This window comes from Equus asinus, chromosome 16 (assembly GCF_041296235.1).
Source record: "Equus asinus isolate D_3611 breed Donkey chromosome 16, EquAss-T2T_v2, whole genome shotgun sequence".
Lineage (NCBI taxonomy): Eukaryota > Metazoa > Chordata > Mammalia > Perissodactyla > Equidae > Equus > Equus asinus.
In genome coordinates this window covers 50,582,565-50,602,837 of record NC_091805.1, presented here as the reverse complement: position 1 = coordinate 50,602,837, position 20,273 = coordinate 50,582,565, and the positions used below count along the sequence as shown (strand labels likewise).

At 47.1% G+C, this 20,273-nt stretch overlaps 1 protein-coding gene and 1 long non-coding RNA gene across 3 annotated transcripts in view; one reads left to right on the top strand and one right to left on the bottom strand.

The window, feature by feature from the left end:
* Nucleotides 1-10,652: 10,652 nt before the first annotated feature.
* Nucleotides 10,653-18,912, bottom strand: HSD3B2 (hydroxy-delta-5-steroid dehydrogenase, 3 beta- and steroid delta-isomerase 2). 2 transcript variants are annotated; one of them, XM_070487150.1, is made up of 4 exons: nucleotides 18,658-18,912; nucleotides 18,321-18,473; nucleotides 14,429-14,593; nucleotides 10,653-11,877 (listed from the first exon to the last, which is right to left on the bottom strand). In XM_070487150.1, exons 2-4 carry the CDS (start codon nucleotides 18,463-18,465, stop codon nucleotides 11,066-11,068), a joined length of 1,122 nt encoding a protein of 373 aa, XP_070343251.1. In that variant the 5' UTR covers nucleotides 18,466-18,473; nucleotides 18,658-18,912; the 3' UTR covers nucleotides 10,653-11,065. The 2 variants fall into 2 exon arrangements, with proteins under 2 accessions (XP_070343251.1, XP_044605027.1); XM_044749092.2 differs by lacking the exon at nucleotides 18,658-18,912 and having other exon boundaries at nucleotides 18,321-18,656.
* The window catches only part of LOC106835308 (uncharacterized), an 84,094-nt gene continuing 79,565 nt past the window's right edge, over nucleotides 15,745-20,273 (top strand). The window contains exon 1 of the long non-coding RNA XR_011494943.1: nucleotides 15,745-16,574. This is a non-coding gene — a long non-coding RNA (uncharacterized lncRNA). The remainder of the gene's footprint in view (nucleotides 16,575-20,273) is intronic.

Below are 20,273 nucleotides of genomic sequence, written 5' to 3'. Positions count from 1 at the left end.
CTCCTTGTGTGAATGTCCACGAGCCCTTTCCCCGCCGGGGAGGGCCAGCAAATGCTGGGTCCTAGTCCTGGAAGGAGGCAGGTAGTTCTGTGGTTTCAACATTCCTCCCCAAGCCTGACTCTTCCGGCTTGAAGCAAACATTGGTCTGGCTCCTGGTACCTGGGAAAACTGTGGGTGTCACCTGGAAAACCATATTAAACCAAGTGATCGAAGTACTTGTTCAGTGCCCTATGGGGACGTAGCAGTAAACCTGGTCTTCTGGGCCACACTGGGAAGGGACGCTCAGCCTGAAGCAGGGAAAGTGCCTGTCTTCACTGTTCATAGATAATGCCAGATGGGCACTACAGGCTGCTTCACCAGTCAGACTACTTTCCTTTCCTTTTTTCGGATCTTCATTCCCTGTTTTGGCTCATTTAACAAAGCAAAATTCCATGCATTACTTCCTTTCTCAGTACAGAGCAGGCCTCTGTCCACCTGCGTGTTAGAGAAACAGTATCTGGTCAACTTGGAATTCTCCAGGCTTGATTAGTTTAAAACAGAGATTTTCTTAATTTAACCTTAACTGCACAGTGGGATTACCTGGAGAGCTTTGAAAAAAAAAAAAAACACCCCCCCAAAACCAAAAAACTGTTCTGGAGATTGATTAATTGGTCTGGGGTAAGGTCAAGTACATTATACAAAGTATATATACAAAGTAATTATACAAAGGCTTCCCAGGTGATTGTAATGGGCATGCAGGGTTGAGAAGTCTGTAGGATCAATTAGGCATCTGCTTTCTTTCTTAGGATTACAGTAAGTAAAACTCATAAGCCTCAAATCCTCTCCTCTGCTAAGGGTTACACAGGGCATGTGTCAGATGCGGTGGGCTTTGCTGCCTGTCTGCTCTTGGTAGGCCTACCTCTGACACATGCCTTCCCCAAAGAGTTAAAGATAAGGGCCAGGGAAAGAGCCTGTCTTTGCTGTTCATAGATAATGTCAGATGGGCATCGCAGGCTGCTGCTGGTCCTTCTTGCCTTCACCAATCATAGACTGCCTGCCTTCCCTTTCTTATGATCTTTATTCCCTGTGTTGGCTCATTTAACAAAGCAAAATTCCATGCATTACTTCTTTTCTCAGCTGCCCTTGGCAATCAAGTTGTTTCCTAATTTTTGCCCCTGGAGGGAAAGACCTATCAGGTCTCCAGCTTGAACAGACTGTTGATGGGCTCCAGGTTTCTGTTTCCCAGTCAGAGCCTCGAGTCTGCTGATTGTGGTTCCCTGGTGCCCGCCTGTGTTTTCAAGGTCGCCTCTGCTAACCCAAAGCACATTCCAATGGTTTTCAATTTCCAACTGCCCCAGTGAGATCCAGGCCACTGTTCACAGCCCTCTCTGCATTTATCCAGTGACCTGCCTCATCCAGCAGCCAGAGATGCTCAGCTTTAGAAACTGAAGAGGTGGGTGGCAAGGTATTTCACACACCAAGTTGCCCTGTGCTTAGGAAGGTTGAAAAAAGGTACCAGTGTATGGGCAGTGCTCAAGCTGGCATTTCCAAACCTGTATTTGGAGGCGTTTCATCCTAAGTGAAAGGATTGGTAGGTTTCAGATGTCACCAGTTACTGGAGACCAGGGATTCATTGGAAGCCCTTCGATGCGGTCATCTATTCACAGAAGATACTCTCCTGAGATGCCTTCCCTGACCTCGAGGGCTGGAGTGGTTCTTCTACAGACATGCTCCCATAATATCCCGTACACATTTCCTGTGTATGGGCAGTCTCCCCCGTGCCCCAAGGCTGTGGTTCATTAGGAGCTGAAACCCCAATAAGTTCACTGCGTCAACGTGCTGAGTGCCCATGTCCTAGGGTAGTGCTTGATGCTGGGGGTACAGGTTTGAAAGAGGTGGAGAAGCTCACATAATCTAACACTCCAGGAGGGCGAAGGTGAAGGCTGATTTTGTCTCCTGCCTAACATCAAACCCAGCTTCCTTTTGGTGAATTGTTTTGCAAATTGTAAGTATGACTTTTGGCATTTGGCCCCTGGTGGGAGGAGGAGGGAGGGAAAAAGGAAGAACTTCTTAATACCAAGACTTCAAACGTTATGCTTGGGCAAGATGGTACCTTCAGCGAAGGCTCAGGGTGAAGCAGATTCTCTGCTGAGGACTTGGTTGACGATAAGTCAGGGTCATCACTACTGCAAATAAGGCAGTGTCCACCTTATTTGGCTTTGGTGGGTGGGGGAAAGGGGCAGTGTGTGACCTTGGAGAGGCTGATGAAGCCAGGGGCTGCTAAGGGATCTGGATAGACGTTCTTAGGTCTACTGTTAGGAAGTGTCTAAGTAAAACTGGGACTTTGGTAGACAAGGACCATCTCAAGACTTCAGCTGAAGCAGCTCTGCGGCTCTCTGGGTTGAAGTTTATGGACATGGTAGGGGTCATGGACATGCTTCACAGCCAGAGGCCGCTGGACTCAGACAGCCACTGTCCAACGCTGCAGCAGCCTAGGCTGGGCACTATAGGTAGACTTGATCTTGGCCTCGTCTGTCCAGTGGAAAGATGCAGGTGTGAGGTGTGGGGAGAAGATCAAACAAAATAACAAATGTGAAGATTCCTGGAAGGCTGAGGGGCTGTACAGATGTTAGGAAGCAAGGCGGTCTCAGAGTGGTTGTGTTGTATCATAGGTCCTAGGAGCCTAGAAGGAGAAGAGAGGCAGTTGCTTGCATGTGGACTGCGTCCTCTCGGATTTCCAGCTCCTGAGGCAGGGGGATGAGAGGATGGGATGGGGGGAAGGCCACAGCCTGCACTTTCCCAGGGACAGAGGAAGAAAGGAGGAACCAGTCCTGCCGTCTCTCTGAGGTGTGCTGTGCTGGGAAGGATGAGGACAGAGCTTGGCGTTCACTGGCTGCCATCTTGAGCCAGGCTCAGATTTTTCTGGGCCTCTGTTTCCTCTTCAGGAGATACTACCTCTATTGACTCTCCACTCTAATGTCTAGTGATTGTCAAAGAACTTAAAACCTACCCGGGAAACATCCATAGGTTAATGCAAGAATGACACAAGAACTTGTCTAAATCTGCATTGGCGTCTGCAGGTCAGCCTTCATGGGATTTCAGACGAGAGAGGGGACTGATACCTGGTGGGCTCCTCCTTGGTCTACGGCCTTGGTACTCCACAACTAGAAGGGTAATATGCTCCTTGATAGATGAGGTGCAGGTGCCAAGAGAGCTGGGAAAGGGCTAGGAAACCACTTTCTCAGCTTTGGCCTCACATAAACAAACAAATACCCGACGGGAGGGCTGTGTTACATGAAGGCTAGCTGCAGAAGTATGGAGGTGCCAGAGGATACGCACCAACTTACAGCTGCCCAGTATCCCTGGGATCTTAGAAATGGCCCATTACCTTCATTTTGCAGGTAAGTAAACAGACCCAGGAAAGCAAAGGAATTTGCCTTACATTGAGGGCAAAATTGAAAGAGAACCCAGAGTTTTCACTCTTATTTGTGGAAACTGTCTGCTTGTAAAATGAGAGAATATTCTTCTCTTTTTCCCTCCCTATCCCCCTTCCTCAGCAGCACCCCCGACACACATACACTTTTGTTCCTGTACTGTGAAGCGCCTGCCTGTCTCTGTTCATGCAGGACGCGCATTCCATAGCTGAGTGGGAGGGTCAGGGCTGTATGTGCTCCACAGAAGGCTCAGGCAGCTGGTGTGCTGGGTAAGCCTGCCTTGTGCCCTCTTTCCAAAAGTTCTCTCTTATCCCTATTTTTTCTTTCACAAATACGTTGGTGGGGCAGCCCCCTGGCTCTGTGCCTTCTCGGCCTCCAGGAGGCCATGCCTTCCCCTACCCGCTTCCAGCACTGCACTCTCAGGGCTGCAAATATTAGGTCACCATTACAGGTGGCTGTGGAGTCCAACTTTGTCTCCCTTAGGGGACACTTGTACTTGGACAACCTTCACTCCACTCCCTAAAATCCTGTTTATTCTGGCCCAGAGTCCTTTTCTTTAAGAACGTCGTCTTCCTTCCCTCCTTCCATAAGTATTGATGGAGTGTTCGGTCTGGGTCAGACATAGGGATACAGCTGTGCACAGGTTGTCAGTACAGGGTCCCCGTGGTGCCCTCCCAGAGTCCACAGTCTAGCTGAGGAGACAGATGAGTTAATAAGCAACCACCCTGGACTGTGACAGGTGCCTAGTGGAGGGACACTTCACCGACCCCTGGAAGACTGGAGACTTCTTGAGGGAGGTGCTGCGTGAAGCATGAGGAGGCGTTGGCAGAGGGAAGGATGCCAAGGGAACAGGAATGCGTTGCAGGCGGGAGCGGCCGTGGAGGAAGCTCGGTGTGGCTGGAATGTATTCAGGGGATGGCGAGAGATGTGGAAGCTGTAACACAGTTTTCCCTGCTGCATGCACTGTGCTTCTCCTCAAAGTCTGTGTCTCTTGGCCTTGGGCCCCCTCCTACAAACTTTCCCCTTTCTTCACCATGGGGATTCTAGTGTGTTCTTGAGCGGCAGAGTGGCGAGCTCTGGGTTCTAGCCTAGCTGCACTACTGATTGGTTGAGTGACCTTGGGAAAGTCACATCAATTTTCGGGCCTCAGTTTTCTTGTTTGTGGAATGGGGGAAGGGAAGGAGCCCACAGGTAAAAGCTGGAGTCTCTAGGGCCTTTTTTAACTCTAAAATTTGAGCTCCACAGCACTTTGGTCTCCCCTGGAGGAGACAGGGAGCCTCCCCCATATGCCTATGATTAAGTGAGAGTTGTGTTGCCTACTGCTGGAAGAAATTCTCATAATCAGGACTGGATGCATAATTTGCAAGGCTAAGTGCAAAATGAAACATGGGGCCCCATAGCAGAGCCTTAAGCCAGGCCCGGGGCCCTGTGTGACCACACAGGTCATATGCCCATGGAGCCTCCCTGCTCATCATGACACCAGTGACTTTTCAGACTCCAGCTGGTGCAAAGAGGCATTTCGATCCCAGCCCATGAGAAGGACTTTCTTGCCTTAATGGCTAGGGTCCATGCGGAAGTGATGGCAGGCCCGGAGCCCAGCTCGTGCCTACCCCCATTGCCAGCACCTACTTTGGAAGCAAGGCTGAGTTTGCTGGTGCAGGTTCTTCTGTTTCTTGAGGAAAGACTGTGTTCTTAATTGGTGGGGAGCTTCAGGTTTCTAGAACAGACTAGTGACTGTTCCAGAGTTTGCAACTGAACCCAGGGCCCCCTGCCCTTGGGGACAGAGTGGCCAATCCACTTTTTGTTAGTCCTCCCTTCCCCCTCCATTCTGTCATAATGAGCCTCCTTCATGCCTCACAACACTGACTCCATTCCCCGCTCATGGCATGCGTGTGGGATCTGGGGCCACGATAAAGGAGAAGGACTCCCGTGATCTTCCCTGGAGCCCCTGGTGCTTTAAGAAGCCCTCATTGTGGCCAGAGGGACTGAGTTGTCCTCACTTCGAGTTGCATAAGGGAGTGGGAGATTTTCTTCTGAATTCAGTTTTCAAAAATAGAATTTCCTTATTTTCGCAGGATAAAAACTCTGGGCATTACATTGTTTCAGGTTTTACATCTAATTTCCAGTCCTCTTAAAATCTTGGTAGCAAGGTTTTGCCTTCATAAAAGTCTTTTCCCTCTCTTCCTCTTACTCACTCACTCTCCATATAGTGCCAATGAATTCATTTTTCTCCCCTATACCCCCAGTGTTCCTTCTTTTTCCTGATTCTCATAATGATGATCCAACCTTTTAAGGTTCGTTGACACCTTGAAGAATTCTTTCTCCCTTTGTCATTCTTTCTGCCTCCCTGACTCCCTTCCCGCCCCATCTCAGCAATACAGTTTGTTTGTGTTTTGTCTGTCTATCCATCTGTCCGTCTATCTGTCCGTCCATGTATGTCTCCACTTTATGTCAGGAACAGGGGACACAGAGCTGAAATGGTGAGTTCCTGCCCTCAAGGACATGACAGCATAGCAAAGGAAGCAGAATATATAATTACCCTGCAGTTAGATACGCACAAGGCAGAGAGGTGATAAAATGAGAAGCTTTGGAAAGTGAGTAAGGAGTTGAGAAGGATATGCTGGCAGGAGAGGTGGGCGAGCTCTCAGAAGAAGGAACACCCTCTATTGGCATGGGAGTATGTAAAAGCATGATATGTGCAGGAAGCTCCATGTCTTGGCCTGTTGTTGGAGCATCTGGTGACAGGGCAGTGGTTGGCGAGAATTCAGTCTGGAGAGGTAGACAGGGTCTAGATCTTGAGAGGCCTTTATATGTTGTCCTAAGGTACTCAAGGTTATCTTAAGAGTCTTGAGGCTCCACTGAATGGTTTTAAGAAAGGGAGTGACATAGTCAGATGTTATTTTGGATGGACAACTCTGGCAACACTGCTGAGAATGGATTTCATGGGCAACTCTGAGGCAGGGAGGCAAGCCCAGAGATGATGAAGATGAAGATGATAAAGATGAAGAAGATGAACCAGGCTATGTCCAGGGAGGGAGAGGACTCATTCAGGAGGTATTCTGGAGGTGAATCTGGTAGGACTGAATGACAGGCTGGAGGGAGAGTGGGGAGGTGGTCACATCCAGGTTTTTGACTTGAGAAAGTGGGTGCATGGGGGAGCTGTGACCCCACTCAAGCATTTCCTAAAGTATTGTCCATTCTGCCTAGCCTGGCCTCATCTGCCCCCTGCATCCCATTTTGTTAACACTCATAAATCAGGGCTTTATTTCTTGCCTAGATTCTGAAGTGTCCTCTTAATCTCTTCCAATCCATCCTACACACTGCTATCAAAGTCATCTTCCAGGGACAGCTGAACAAGGATCTTCAATGGTTTCCCATGCATATTGAATAATCTCTACGTTCTTTAGCCTGACTATTAATATTTGTTGCTAGGGGGGCCATGGAGACAGGCTCTTTTCCCTGAAAGAGTCTAATTTTCCAGAGAAGGTGAGGCATATTACATGTGAAGAAGTTAAATGTCAAATGGTCTTTAGAAGGGGAATGGAATTCCTGCTCTGAGGGGAAACAAGAAGGAGGCAGAGTATCACCTAGAGGTGACCCAAGGTGACCCTGGTCTTTTCCCATCGTATCTTTCCGGGTGTGTCTTCCATTCTCCCCTGCACCTGTGCTCTCTGTCTGTCCACACTGGTCTCATAGTTGCCTGAAAATGACTCCTCTTTCCTTTGTGTCTTTGCAGACTCCATTGCCTCTGCCTGGAATATGTTCCCCCACATTTCTGCCTGTTGAGATCCTCCCCATCTTTCAATATCCAGCCCACATGCAAGGGATCCATTGAGTGCCCTACCCAGACTGGATCCTCCAGAAGCACTTTGGCTTTTTTATGGCACTTAGCACATTTTACTGTGTACAGTACCTACCATGTCTCATATTTTATCTCCCCCACTGGACTGGGAGCAGAGATGGAAAACTGGAAGACTCAGGCCTGGGTCCAGCCTGCAGATGTGTTTTGTTAGTTTGCACTCCTTTTTTTTTTTTTTTTTTAAACAAAATTAATTAATTAAAAAATTATATTCTACATCAAACATACAGAAAAGTACAGAATATGACATAATGTATACTTGGGACCTATTACCAAGAAAGAACAGATTGACTCTAATACCTCGCCGCCCACTTTTTAAGAAATAAAATATTACATATGCAATTTGAGCACTAACCCACACATCCTATTCTCAGAGCTGGTCTTCACACTGTTTTTAAAATTTAGGTCAAGAGATTTCATATAGGGGGCCAGCCCCATGGCCGAGTGGTTAAGTTCATGCAGTTGGCTTCAGTGGCCCGGGGTTTCGCTGGTTCCAATCCTGGGCGCAGACATGGCTCCACTTGTTAGGACATGTTGAGACAGCGTCCCACATGCCACAACTAGAAGGACCACCAACTAAAATATACAACTACATACTGGAGGGATGTGGGGAGAAAAAGCAGAAAAAAAAAAAAAAGAAGATTGGCAACAGTTGTTAGCTCAGGTGCCAATCTTTAAAAAAAAGATTTCATATAAAAATTGGGAAGTTTTTGCTTTCCTGGAATACTCAGAAGATCTGGTAACTGGGAGTGCATTTCAACATGAATCAGCATGGGCTCCATAGCCACTGCCTCCTGGAGGCAGAGTATATGCTCTCCAGCACACCACACTCCCCACCACTCCCTAAGGTCTCTTAGCCCCAGGCTGCTTCATTTATATATGTGTGTCTGGCTCCTGTAGGCATGTGAGTTTGCCATTTTCATATAAACTCTTCGAAGTCAAAAAGCTTTTATAAGATTGGAACTGAACCACTAACTAGCTGAATAACCTTGAGCAAGTTGTTTATCTTTCTGCGCCTCCATTTCCTCATATGTCAAATGAGGATAATAAGAGTACCTACTTTAGAGTGTTGTTTGAGGATTATTATATAAAATGTTTAGAGCAATACCTGGCACATAATTCTGCTGCTAGAGGTCCACAATCTTTTATCTAAAACCCTTGAAGCTAGATGTGTTTTGGAACTCAAGTTTCTTTCGGATTTTAAAAAGGTAATAAGCATGTATATCATATATTACCCTAGCAGCATCTGGGCCAGCATCTCATAATTAAATATACAGAAATTTCTGCAGAAAAAAGCATGGATATTCACATAAAGTGTGACACAGACTTAAGTAGTTTCCTGTATGTGAGGGCGGGCCAAGCTACCTAGAGCAGGCAGGTGGCTGGGCACTTACCTGTGCTTTCATTCACTTGTTTACCGCATACTCTGCGCGCTCACACTTAACGGTTGGGCGGGTGGCAGGGCAGGTCCAGGTGGGGTGGCTTCCTTCTTCCCTCTGAGCCTCTGCCGCCCCCGTGCGGTGCTTCCCTTGCGGTGCACTCCGGGCTTGTGTGCACAGCCGGGACCTCCCCGTGCGGTCAGTTCTGTGTCCGGTGTTAGGATGGCCGGCTTTGTTGGTCAAAACATTTCGGACGCCTTTATGCTTAACTGAATAAGACCTCCAGCTGTCAAATCCTTCTCCTCTTTGTCTGGTCACGCCACTCCCCTTGCTCTTTGGCGACCGTATGCTTTCTCTTCCCTGTGAGATTTGCCCTGGTGGGTTCATAGGTATGGGGTTTCACTAGGCAAAAAGGCTTCTGAGGGGCCCTCGTCCGTCCCAGACCCCACCCTCCTCCTTTCCTTCCTTCGCTATTGGCATAAACATACAAGGTGTGCACACCTGACAAGAGCTGGACAGGTGCTGACTTTTCTGTTTTGCTCAGTGGAGGAAGGAAGGAAGAAAGGAAGTGTTTCATTGCCCACCTTACTCCACCACCTGGGGCCACTCCACTCTGGTGCCTGGGTGCTGAGCCTCTGTCCCTTAGGGTTTTGAAGGTGATAGGAACCTGTTCATCTGGGCCAGAGTGTTTTTTCCCTTTCTCCTTAAGAGTGAATGCTTAAATGATCTCCATCGTGGTAATCAAATTCAACAGAATTCATAATCCGTTCCTGGGTAAGAAAGAGGCCATCTTGATGTGGGGTGTGTCTCCTGTCGTGACTGTGGTTCATAAAGACAGGCAGTACCCCTGTCTAGAGCGAGGCAGCTCCCACTTCCCCACCCTCAGACCCCACAGCCACCTCCTCACTTGCTTCAGGCCACACTTGTTGGCCCTGACAGTGTTTCTTTTGACTGTTGGTCCTCCATTCAGTTAATGACTGTGTCATCACTTAAGTCCCCAAATGTGTCTTGATTGGTCTCCTTTCCTTAGGGGAACTGAGAAAGACAAGCGGACCAGTCATTAAGGGGAATGTGGAACAAAAGGAGAGGCTCCGGAGGTAAAAGGATAAAGGAAGAGAGATGCAGTGCGAGGGAGAGATGGGGAGGAGGAGGAAGGGGAGGAGGAGGAAAGAGAGGAGAAGGAGTTAAATCTGGAGATGTGGAGTAGACTCTACTTTTTGGACTGAGTAGGAGATAAATTTTCAGAGGAATTCACACCTGTTCCCTTTACTTTCCCAGGAATCCACGGTGTGGCTTCATTGTGTGATTTTAAAAGTTGAAATACGGGCTTATGAATTGCTGGAGTGGCCAACACACATATATCCAGGTGTGTCCTAGAGACCTTCAAGGACACTGGCATTGGCGGTGGAGGCTGGTTGTACCTCTTCTTCTCCCTCCCCTGCCCAGGCATCTGGCAAGGGCATGCAAACCCTCCTAGACGCCACTCAGGGGTTCTTCTGCATTCTAGGGGGTCTCTTGCACAGGACTGGACAAGAAGTAGGTGACCCAAGGGAACTATGCTCTCCAAGGATCGCCCCCCCCCCAGCTTCATTGCACTGCTGACAAACCCAGCCACCCTCCAGTACCCCACTCATTTTGCTGTAAATTTTAGGCAGTTCAGGCTTCATGATTCTGTAGAAATTTAAGGGTTTTCAAGTCAGTCTTTCTGGTTTAAACAGCCTGGTCACTTACCAGTTAGTGCGACCGTGAATGTTTCCTTACTGATGGAATAGTAGTCCCTACCTCACAGGTTGCTGGTGTGGGTTAAATGAGGTGACCTGTGTCAGTTATCTAGTGCATGCCCTAGACATAGTAGGTGTTTAGTTGATCTTAGTGTCCTCCTTCTGGACCTTCTGCCCACCCCAGTTCCATGCTGCTTTTCTAAATAGAAGATGGTGATACCTGGAAATGGAGGGCAAAGGAGGAAGGTATGTAGTCACATAAACCACAGCTTCCTCCAGATTAGGCAGTTAGTCAGTAAAACATTTATTATTCTTTTCATTGAGCTGTCTGAAGTAATAGGAATTTTTAAAAGATAGGAAATGCTTTTGCATTTAACAAAGGAACGGGAACTAACAGGCAAAACTCTAAGTTAAAAGAGGCCTGAAGAGCTCAGAATCAGCAACTAAGACTTTGGTGCCAACAGCTGCAGCACATCATCTTGTCTGTCCTCTGGAAGGTGGGTAGGGCAGAAGATTCTGGCTGCGCGAGTGACTGGGAAAGTTTCTAGTGGCAAGAGGAAGATGATAACGTGGGCATCTTGTGAAAGAGAGGCAGTAGGATCTGGGCTCGTGCTCATGGTATTTGCTGTTTGAAGACGGAAGGGGAGAGTCTAGCAGACATCTCCTAACATCCGCATCCATGTCACCTGTAGATCAGAGAGTCTTTGTTTTCAGGGCCTCCTGGTGCGGTTCTACCAGGGCGTCGATCCACTCAGTGGTTCTCTTCTTGGCTTCCTCCCAGCTGAAGAGCGGCTCATATCCCATATCTCGCTGAGCTTTCTTATAGGAGAAGGTAAAAACACTGTTTTGCCATGTCACTAGGTGGCGGTCGAAGGGAGGTCGATATTTGTAAATTGGACTGAGCAGGAAGCTCACTATTTCCAGCAGGAAGGCAAGCCAGTACTTCAGAAATATGGGAAGTCTCATTCTGGAATCAAGGCAGAAGCCCCACTTTTTGCTCAAAGTGTAAGTTAAGTCATCATAGCTTTGGGGAGGTGTGTCATCTGAGATGTAGTAGAACTGTCCTTGGATGCTTGGGGCCTTCTTGGGGTCCCTCAGGGCCCTCAAGGCCATAATGTGGGCCCAGGCTATGTTGCCAACATAGACTGGGTTGGCTCTGGAGAACTTGCAGTTGTGTGTCAGGATGCCATTGTTGTTCAGGCCCTCATGCATAAGGTAATAAAGGGTTGGGCTTCCTTCCCCATAGATAAACATGGGCCTTAAGGCACAAGTGTATAAGGTGCCACCATTTTTAAGAGGCAACCCATTAGCTGCCAGCACAGCCTTCTCAGCAAGCTTTTTGCTGTATGGGTATGGAGAGGACCATTTTGTTTCGAGATGTGCTTCTTCATGGCCATTCTGGATGATCTCCCTGTAGGAGTTGGGCCCAGCCACTGCTACGGAGCTGGTGTAGATGAAGATTGGCACGCTAGCCTGGGAACAGGCCTCCAATAGGAGCTGGGTACCTGCCCAGGGGAGCACACCGTCAGTATCAGGAAATAACCCAAAAGGCCAACCATGCCCACAGACCTTGTCTTCCCCCACTATCCCTGCAAGTGAGGTGGTTATTGCAGATCAGGATGCATTCTGGCTGAGATCTGACTGTGCTATAGCCATAGGAAAAATGCAAAAATGGAAAGAGACTGACATTTGGGTTCTTGAGAGCAAGAATTTCTAGACTTTTGGATGGACTCATGGACCTGTGTGTATACTTGTAATTTTGGAAAAAGACATAGGATTGCCACTTTATATTTTGCCATGTAAGGACATTAAAAAATTATCATTTATCATCCCTACCAGCTCATTAAAGAAAGATTATTTTAAATAAAAAACTTAGGAGGCCATACTCTCAGAATAAGGACAGTCCTAGTCCTTAGATAAAAGAGGACAGTTGAATGACTCATATCATACACACACACACACACACACACACGCACACAGAGTTGTATATAGGTTATACACTCTTAAATGTACATTGAATTGTTTGTATTTTTCTCTTTTTTTGAGGACCAATAAAACTTTGTCACAAGGACCTTGTTTGAGAGTCACTGAGCAAATGATTGGTGAGTTATGGGGAGAAGTTGGAGATCCAGACTCCATTCCTGATTGTATGTTCTCTACAAAGCGCACTCCTAATTCTGGCTGTGACTCCATGTACTCAGGTATGAAAAGTAGTGGGGACAAACCTTCCTCTTACTTAGCATTCCAGAGCCCTGCCCTGGCCTTGTGTGTTGAGAGAACCGGGCAGAGGAATGCGCCCTCTGGTGGTAATACCTTCGCTGGCTAGGACTTTAGCTCACAGAGGTAATGCAGAGTGCTTTCCCTACAAGAAAGGAGTTTCCCGTGCAAAGCTTCATTACTATTTTTTATTTCTTGTATTTCTTAATCCCTTTTAAGATCTTTGTGAAATTTATTTTCAGGAGAGACAGCCTCATGGTTTTTTTGTTTATTTTTTATTAAATCTAGAGGCAGAGAAAATTTGGAGCTAATTTGCCTGCAGAGGGGAAAATGACCATCGTTGTGAAGAATTTTCTAAACCTGAGAGTGATACTGGTTTTAGTCAACTGATGCTGCTAACACTTCTTAGGGTTTTCAAATTCACTGCTGTTGGGAGCTTTGGACAGTAGGAATAATGAGAGAGGAACTAAAAACTAAAAACTGGTTAATCTTAGCGCCCTTCTGGCAGTGTTAGCGTGGCTCAGTAGACACCAGAAAGGGCCTTTTTTTCTTCTTCTTCTTTTCCCCAAAGCCCCCCAGTACATAGTTGTAGGTCCTTCTGGCTGTGCTATATGGGATGCCGCCTCAGCGTGGCCTGATGAGCAGTGCCATGTCTGCCCCCAGGATCGGAACTGGTGAAACCCTGGGCTGCCGAAGCAGAGCGTGCGAACTCAACTACTCAGCCACAGTGCCGGCCCCAAAAAGGGCCTTTTTTGAGATTGTGTTATTTTAGGCTGTAAACCCAAAAACAATGAGCTGCTTTAGAAAAGGAGTCTCTGAGTAGACTAACTTTGTAGAGCAGGGCAGGAAGACAGATGGGCTTGGGGGTTGGGGTCCTGTGGTACTGGGGAGACTGGCCTCCAGGGATCGGAGTGATGAGATTACATGGCAAGCTAATAAACGATTTAAGCTAATCCCTTGAGTGAATGTGTCTAGATTTAAAGTAGATTGGAAAGCCTCAATTCAGAAAGAGCCACCAGGCATTTATGGGATGAGGATCTAAGGAGGGTGTACTCTGGGCACCTGGCCAGGAACTACTCTTTAATAGTAGACCCACTGTGGAGCTGAAGAAATGGTATTATGGTTAATGGGAAACTATTATTGTTAAGAGAGTATTATGAGAAGGAAAGTGCTGGATAATTCTGTACTGCCAGACCACTGTGAACCAGCTTTGAGAGGAATCCTCGAGAGGCATCCTTCTTTCAGGTGAGCAGGAAGGCTCTAGATGCTCTCATTACCCTTGGCGATTCTGTCTAGGGAGTCCTGCCTGAAGGAAACGGGCCCAGAGCTGTGGCTCATCACTTGTAACTGACTTGGGGGCACCTCATATCACAGAGCTCTTAGTTCTTGGCCTTACTGTGTGACAACCACCTTAGAGTCACACAGAAGGGCTAAAATGACGGCTAAGGAGGCACCTGTAAGGTCTGCTTCCAACCCAGGAGAGGCAGGAGGTGGTTGGATGTCAAGAGTTTGAGGTTGGAATTTAGTCAATGCTTGACTGGAGTCACAGTAGAAAGAGCTTCCATGACCTTTGGAGTCCACAGGGGTGGGTTTAGATTCCAGCTCTCCCTCTTCTACCCCTGGGACCTTGATCAAGTTGCTTCGCCCTTCTTAGCCCTAGTCTCCCCGTTTAAAACACTGAGGATGGCAGCCTTGAATCTCTTAGTTTGTACTGCTAAGCAAAAGCACTTGGTGCAGAGCTCAGCAGGTGTTCAGTGATAGGGGTTTCTCCCCCTTCCTTATCCTGTTTCCCATCCTCTTTTGCCCACCTCACTCCATCTGCTCCCCAGGATACTGTACCTTCCACATTGACATTCATGGTGACCTGTGGGTTAAAGAGGTTCGTGACGTCGATGATAGAGGCGGTGTGAATGACAGCCGAGGCGCCCTGGCAAGCTCTCTTCAGGAACTGCTCATCCAGAATGTCTCCCTCCAGCACGGTCAGCTTGACCTTGCTCTGGAGTTCTGTGTGAACATGAGTCAGGTCATTGGAAGGCTTTCTGGATCTGAAAGTTTCCTGATAAAGGTGGCATTTTACCCAGGTCTCTAAGGAGAGGCAGGCTTGGGGAAGGTTGGGCACGGGGACACATTCCATGAAGGGAACAGGTAAACAAAGCTGCAGAAATCGGAATGCACAGCATTTTTAGGGGAAGAGCAAACATCTGCTTCCACCCCATCTCATTCCAAAAACAGAATTGGAGCAGTGAGGAGTCAAGTGAGCCTGGAACACAAAACAGTTAAAGAGACTCATGGGAAGTTCATAAAATTCATTAAGGAGAGTAGGGTGATTGTGGAGAGTGGATATAAGAGGAAAGAATTTGAATTTGATTCTATAGCGAATGAGGAATCGTGTATGGGTTTGGAATAAGCCTGGCCGCAGTATATAAAATGGATTTGTGTGGGGGATATAATAGAAAGCAAGGAGATTAATCAGAATGCCTGTGCCAAAGTTCAGACGAGGAGGACCAGAACCAAGGTTTCCGCAGTGGAAGCAGAGAAGGGGAGAGATACACAAGGTTCGACTTTTCAGACCTTCCCTTGACAGGTCCTGGTTCTTATTGGAGGTGGGCTGAGAGGACACAGAAGAGTCACTGTCAGCCCGAGTTTTTCACTTGGGTGATCAGGAGGATAGTGGAGCCATTAACAGGGAATTTAGAATGGGGCCAAATGATGGATTTAACTGAAAAACTCTGATTAGAAATAATCAAAAGCAGATATCAGCGCTGAAAATGAGTCAGCCACCTAGGACCTGACATTCTGGCCATGTAGCCAAGGGCAGCGGATACAGCCTCAGGGTCTTCGGCTCCTTTGAAGTCCATGGGAAGTGGCACTGCCTGTAAGTTCATCACCTCAGATTAGCTCATGGAATAAAAGCTGTGCTATGTGCAGTTTGGATAAACACCCTACACTTATTTTGTGCTTTGTACTTTGTGCTCAACCTTCATGGATTTCTGATTTCCTTTCATGGTATCTCGTGAGATGGGTATTCTGATTTCCATTTTACAGGCAAGGAAACTGAGGCTCAGAGAAGTTAAGGGGCAGATCTAAGTCACATTTCTAGCGTAGATTCAGGCCTGCGCCTGCCTTTAAGCCTTGCTCACACTCCCCTGTCACCCAGATGCAGGACTGGCACTCTTCTGAGGCAGAGGAAGAATAAGTCAACTCAACCGAAATTGGCAATGGAGGCCAGAGAACAGTGAGAGGGGAACTCAGAGTGAAAAATTCAAGGCTGGAGAATTTCCTTCCTGGGTTACAACTTGGAAGCAACCATCTGCTCTCCTTAAGCCTCTGCCAAGTTTGCTCTGCCCCCAGTCTCTTCCTGCTGTCAGACAACTCCAAGAAGGCCCTGAAGTGGGAGAAAGGCAGGGGAGAAGCAGCTGGGAATCAGCAGGAGAGTAGAATTTTCTCTGATTGTGTCTGCCCTCCTCCCTCTCTTCCTTTGCCTCTCCTTTGCTGCTAACTTCAGACAGAATGGCTCAAAGGAATTGATATGTCCAGAGGGGAGAAGTCCAAAGCCAAGAAAAGGACTTACTCCATTCGTCTGCAGGGATGCAGAGAAACCAGCAGGGGGCACTATGGATGCCTCAGTGGTGGAGCCACACTCTCTCCTTCTCCTAAGGCTCTGTGGACTTGGCAAGTGTTTTGCCTATCCTGAATATGCAGGTGCTTATGTGATGTGGGTTGGAGGGAGGTCCAGAGAGAAGCTTCTAGACAAACTAGTAGTTAAGAGGACAGATGCTGCAGCTAGACTGCCTGGGTTCAAATCCAGCTTTGCCATTTTCCAGCTGTGGGACCTCGAACAAGTGAATTAGCTTCTGCAAGGGTAGGTCCCTCGCCCCTTCCACCGTGTGAGGATGCAGCGTGAAGGTGCAGGCTATGAATCAGGAAGAGCACTTTCAGCAGCCCATGACCCTGCCTTGAATTTGGACTTCCAGACTCCAGAACGGTGAGAAATGAATTTCCGATGTCTTTAGGCTACCTGGCCTGTGGTATTTTGTTATAGCAGCCTGAATGAACTAAGACAGCCTCTTAGAGCCTGTATTTTCATCTTTAAAGAAAGGAGGATAATGTCACCTGTCCCATAGGGTTGTTATGCGGAGCAAATGAGGCAGCACGTGTAAAACACTTAGCACAGTGCTAGGCACAGAAAGAACGCTGTCAGGATTCTCTATGATGTTCTTTACAGAGGGTTCTACCCTTCCATGACATCGCCTGACTTGTCACATTGGGGAACTGTTCCTGTAGGTTGAGCATTTCCCTTTCTGGGCGTCAGCTGTCAGATTGCAAATATGGCTGGAAGGGAAGGATTGAAAGAGTTGATGCTGATCATTTGTGAATTTGTTTATCAGAGACACTCTTGAAGCAGAGGTTAGAGAAAATAGGATGTTTGAAGAGGTCAGAGAAGAGGAAAAAAGAGCAGAGCAATGGAGGAGGTCCAGAGAGCAGGTGGGGGCCTTCTGTGTGGGGAGGGGGGGGACTTCTGGGCAGCCATGGCTTGCCTGTAGATACCCAGTCCACCAGGGCTGAGGAGGGGGACAGGGAATTGGTTTGGAGGCACACAGGGGAGAAATGGGAGAGATTGAAGATTCACTTTGCCAAGAGTCAGCCCTAGGGCCATGGGATCAGGGCCTCTGTGATGGGGCTGTGTTCTGGGCTCTGCTACCCATTAATCGGAGGGCCTCGGCAAGTCACTTTACCTATGTGGATCCCGATTGCCTCATGTCCCAGTGGGTGGGACCCCTTTCCTACCTTCCTCACAGGGTTATTTTGAGGATCTGGGGGTGAAACAAGTTGGAAAATACACCATCAATCCAGCTTTTGCATTTGCACTGGGGCAGCAATCTGGGAAAAGCACAATGAGCTGCTACAGTAAATTCCGCAGTCACTTTCCTTTTGGTGATGAGGAGCAGAGACAAATGGTAAAAAGAGATGTACAGGGACTCCACTTGAGGCATGTCCCCGCTCATGCTGCCTCTCTCGGTCTCTGGCTCCTGCCCTGTACACTCATGCACCCTCTCCAGTTTCCCCTCCCTCTGTCTCATTCTCTCCCTCTCTCTTCCTCTAATGCTTTCTTTCTCACTCTTTCTGTCTCCGATTTTCTCTTTCCCTCTAATTCTCTCTCTTATTTTTTCTCACTATCTCTGATTCTCTCTCTCTCTCTCTCGCACACACACACACACACACACACGTTCAGCTTCACCTTCACTTCGTTTTGTTTCACCTTCACTGGAGATGCTAACTGAAGCTGTGAAAAGACCAAGACCATCAAGAGCAGCGGGGACCTGCTGGTGGGGTCTCCAGGCTAATGGCATTTGCTTGTCCTTTGCAAATGTTGCACAGTAATTGCCAAGTCAAAAATCTTCTGAACATTAAAGAGTTGTTGACAAAGGAGAGAACCTATATGTGATTTTCTAGATGAGAACAAAAGAGACCTATAGGCTGAAGTAGCTGGCCTATGGTCACCCTCTCTAGTTCTGGATCAGGGCCAGAATCTAATCTCCTGACACCTACTCAGTGTCTTTTATACCCACCATCTGTGATTTCCTTTCTGATGACTTTGGACATGGGATTAGCTTTGATTTGGCTACAACTTTCTCTAATCCCCTAGACAAGAACCACCCCCACCCCATCACAACCACACCTATGCAGGGTTTAAGATGGAGCCACACACCCATGACTCGAGTTCACTTACTGGAAAATTCTTCCCGCAATTCCGGTCTGAAGACTTTGTCCAGTGCTCTGATCTCCTGTACCTCCTTCTCCTCCACCAGCAAGCGGACAATCCTCTGACCCAGAAAGCCTCCTGCTCCCGTCACAAGGCAGCTCCACCCAGCCATGGGTAAACCTGAGTAACAAGAAATGCTCGCCAGGAACCAGAAAACGCAGGCGAGCATATTGGATTAGAGAGTGACCCTGGAGAGAGCTAAAAAGAGAGATCAAGTAGTTCAGGCTCACAAAAACTCATTTTCTTCCCTTCGCTACATTTTTGCAAAAATCCCATGTCACTGCCCCGGAGCAGAAGCTCTAACCTGTTAGAGTGCCAAAAGCCAGATGAAAGAGCCTGGGTTCTGGTCTCCTTATCTCCCAAAGGCAGAACTGGAGCTTTATGTATTGTCCTTCTGACTCAGCCTCTTCACCTCCACCCTCGCTCCTCCTCCAGCATTCCTCCCCCCAAGAAAAATGGTAAGCTTTAGCTTATATCTCTCATTCTTCTGAGGCACGGGACAAGAAAGTGAGCTTCAAGGTCACAGTGTGAATAAAGACTCTTGGTTCTAGCCTCTATAGGACACCAGGCAGTTGGTGCTAGCTGTCTGGGATCCACAATCTGTGAACTTAAACTAGACCAGGAGAAATCTCCCAATGCAATGTGAATTTTCGCCTTGTGTAGTAAATACATCTGGGGGGGAAAATCCACTTTAGCCCGTTGTCTCCTCTCTCAGAGTCGTTTGAAACATTGCTGCCATCTTGCAAAGTTTAGAAATTGATAATGGTGGCAGCTCGAGTGATTAAGATTTTTAGGAAGTGACTATCTTACCAACCCAATGTATCCAGAACCTCAGTTTCCGTTTCCCCCTGGAGAACTCTGGGTTCCTTCAGGGAAGCTGTCTAGTGATAACCACCTAGTTCTATGGCCTGAATAATGAGAGTAGGGATCTGTAGTTGTGGGCCACAGTGGCTCTTGTTATAGGCCTTTGTGTTCACCCCATGTTTTGGTTGCAAATCTACTCGCGGCAGATGCCTGAACTGAAGAGGCTGTGGATGCTTCTGAAGCCTATGCCCCAGAGGTGCCCAGACACCACCGCTATAAGTTCCTCAAGACACTGTCTTTCCTCCACTTTTAAAAATTGAATTGTAATTTACAAGCATTAAGATGTCCAGATCTTAAATGTTTAGTTCAATGGACCTTAGCAATTATGCCACCCATTTAACCACCACCCAAAACAAGATATAGAACATTTTCTTCACTCCAGAAAGTTCTTTCCTGCCCCCTGTCAATTTCCACCCCTGCCCCACAATCTGCCATGGAAGCAACTACTTTCTGATTTTTATTCCCGTAGATATTCTCCTAATTTTTTCTTCTAAAGTCTTTATGGTTCTGGATGTGTATTTAAATATAGAATCCATCTGAAATTGTTATGTGCATGGGGTACAGAAAAACTTACTGTTATATTTCTCTATTGTCTATTTTCTATTTCATTAGTTTTTTAAAATTGTTTGCTTCCTTTCATTTACTTTGGGTTTAATTTACTCTTCTTTTTCAACGTTCTTATGGTCAAATCTTAGATAATTGATTTTGTGCTTTTCCTCTTTTCAACTACACCCATTTAAAGCTGTAAATTTCCCTCTAAGCACTGTGTCAGCTATAGCCAATAATTTTGATGTATTGGATTTTTATCATCATTCAGGTAAAAATATTTTTCCTAACTTTCCTTGTTATTTCTTCTTTGATATGAGTTATTCAGAAGTATGCTGTTTAATTTCTAAAATTGGAGATTTTCTAGATATCTTATTGTTATCGATTTCTAATTTAGTACTGTTGTGGTCAGAGTATATACTCTATATGATTCTGATTCTTAGATATTTATTGAGACTTGTTTTGTGGTCCAGCATATGGTCTATCTTGCTGAAAATGCCTCATGCACTT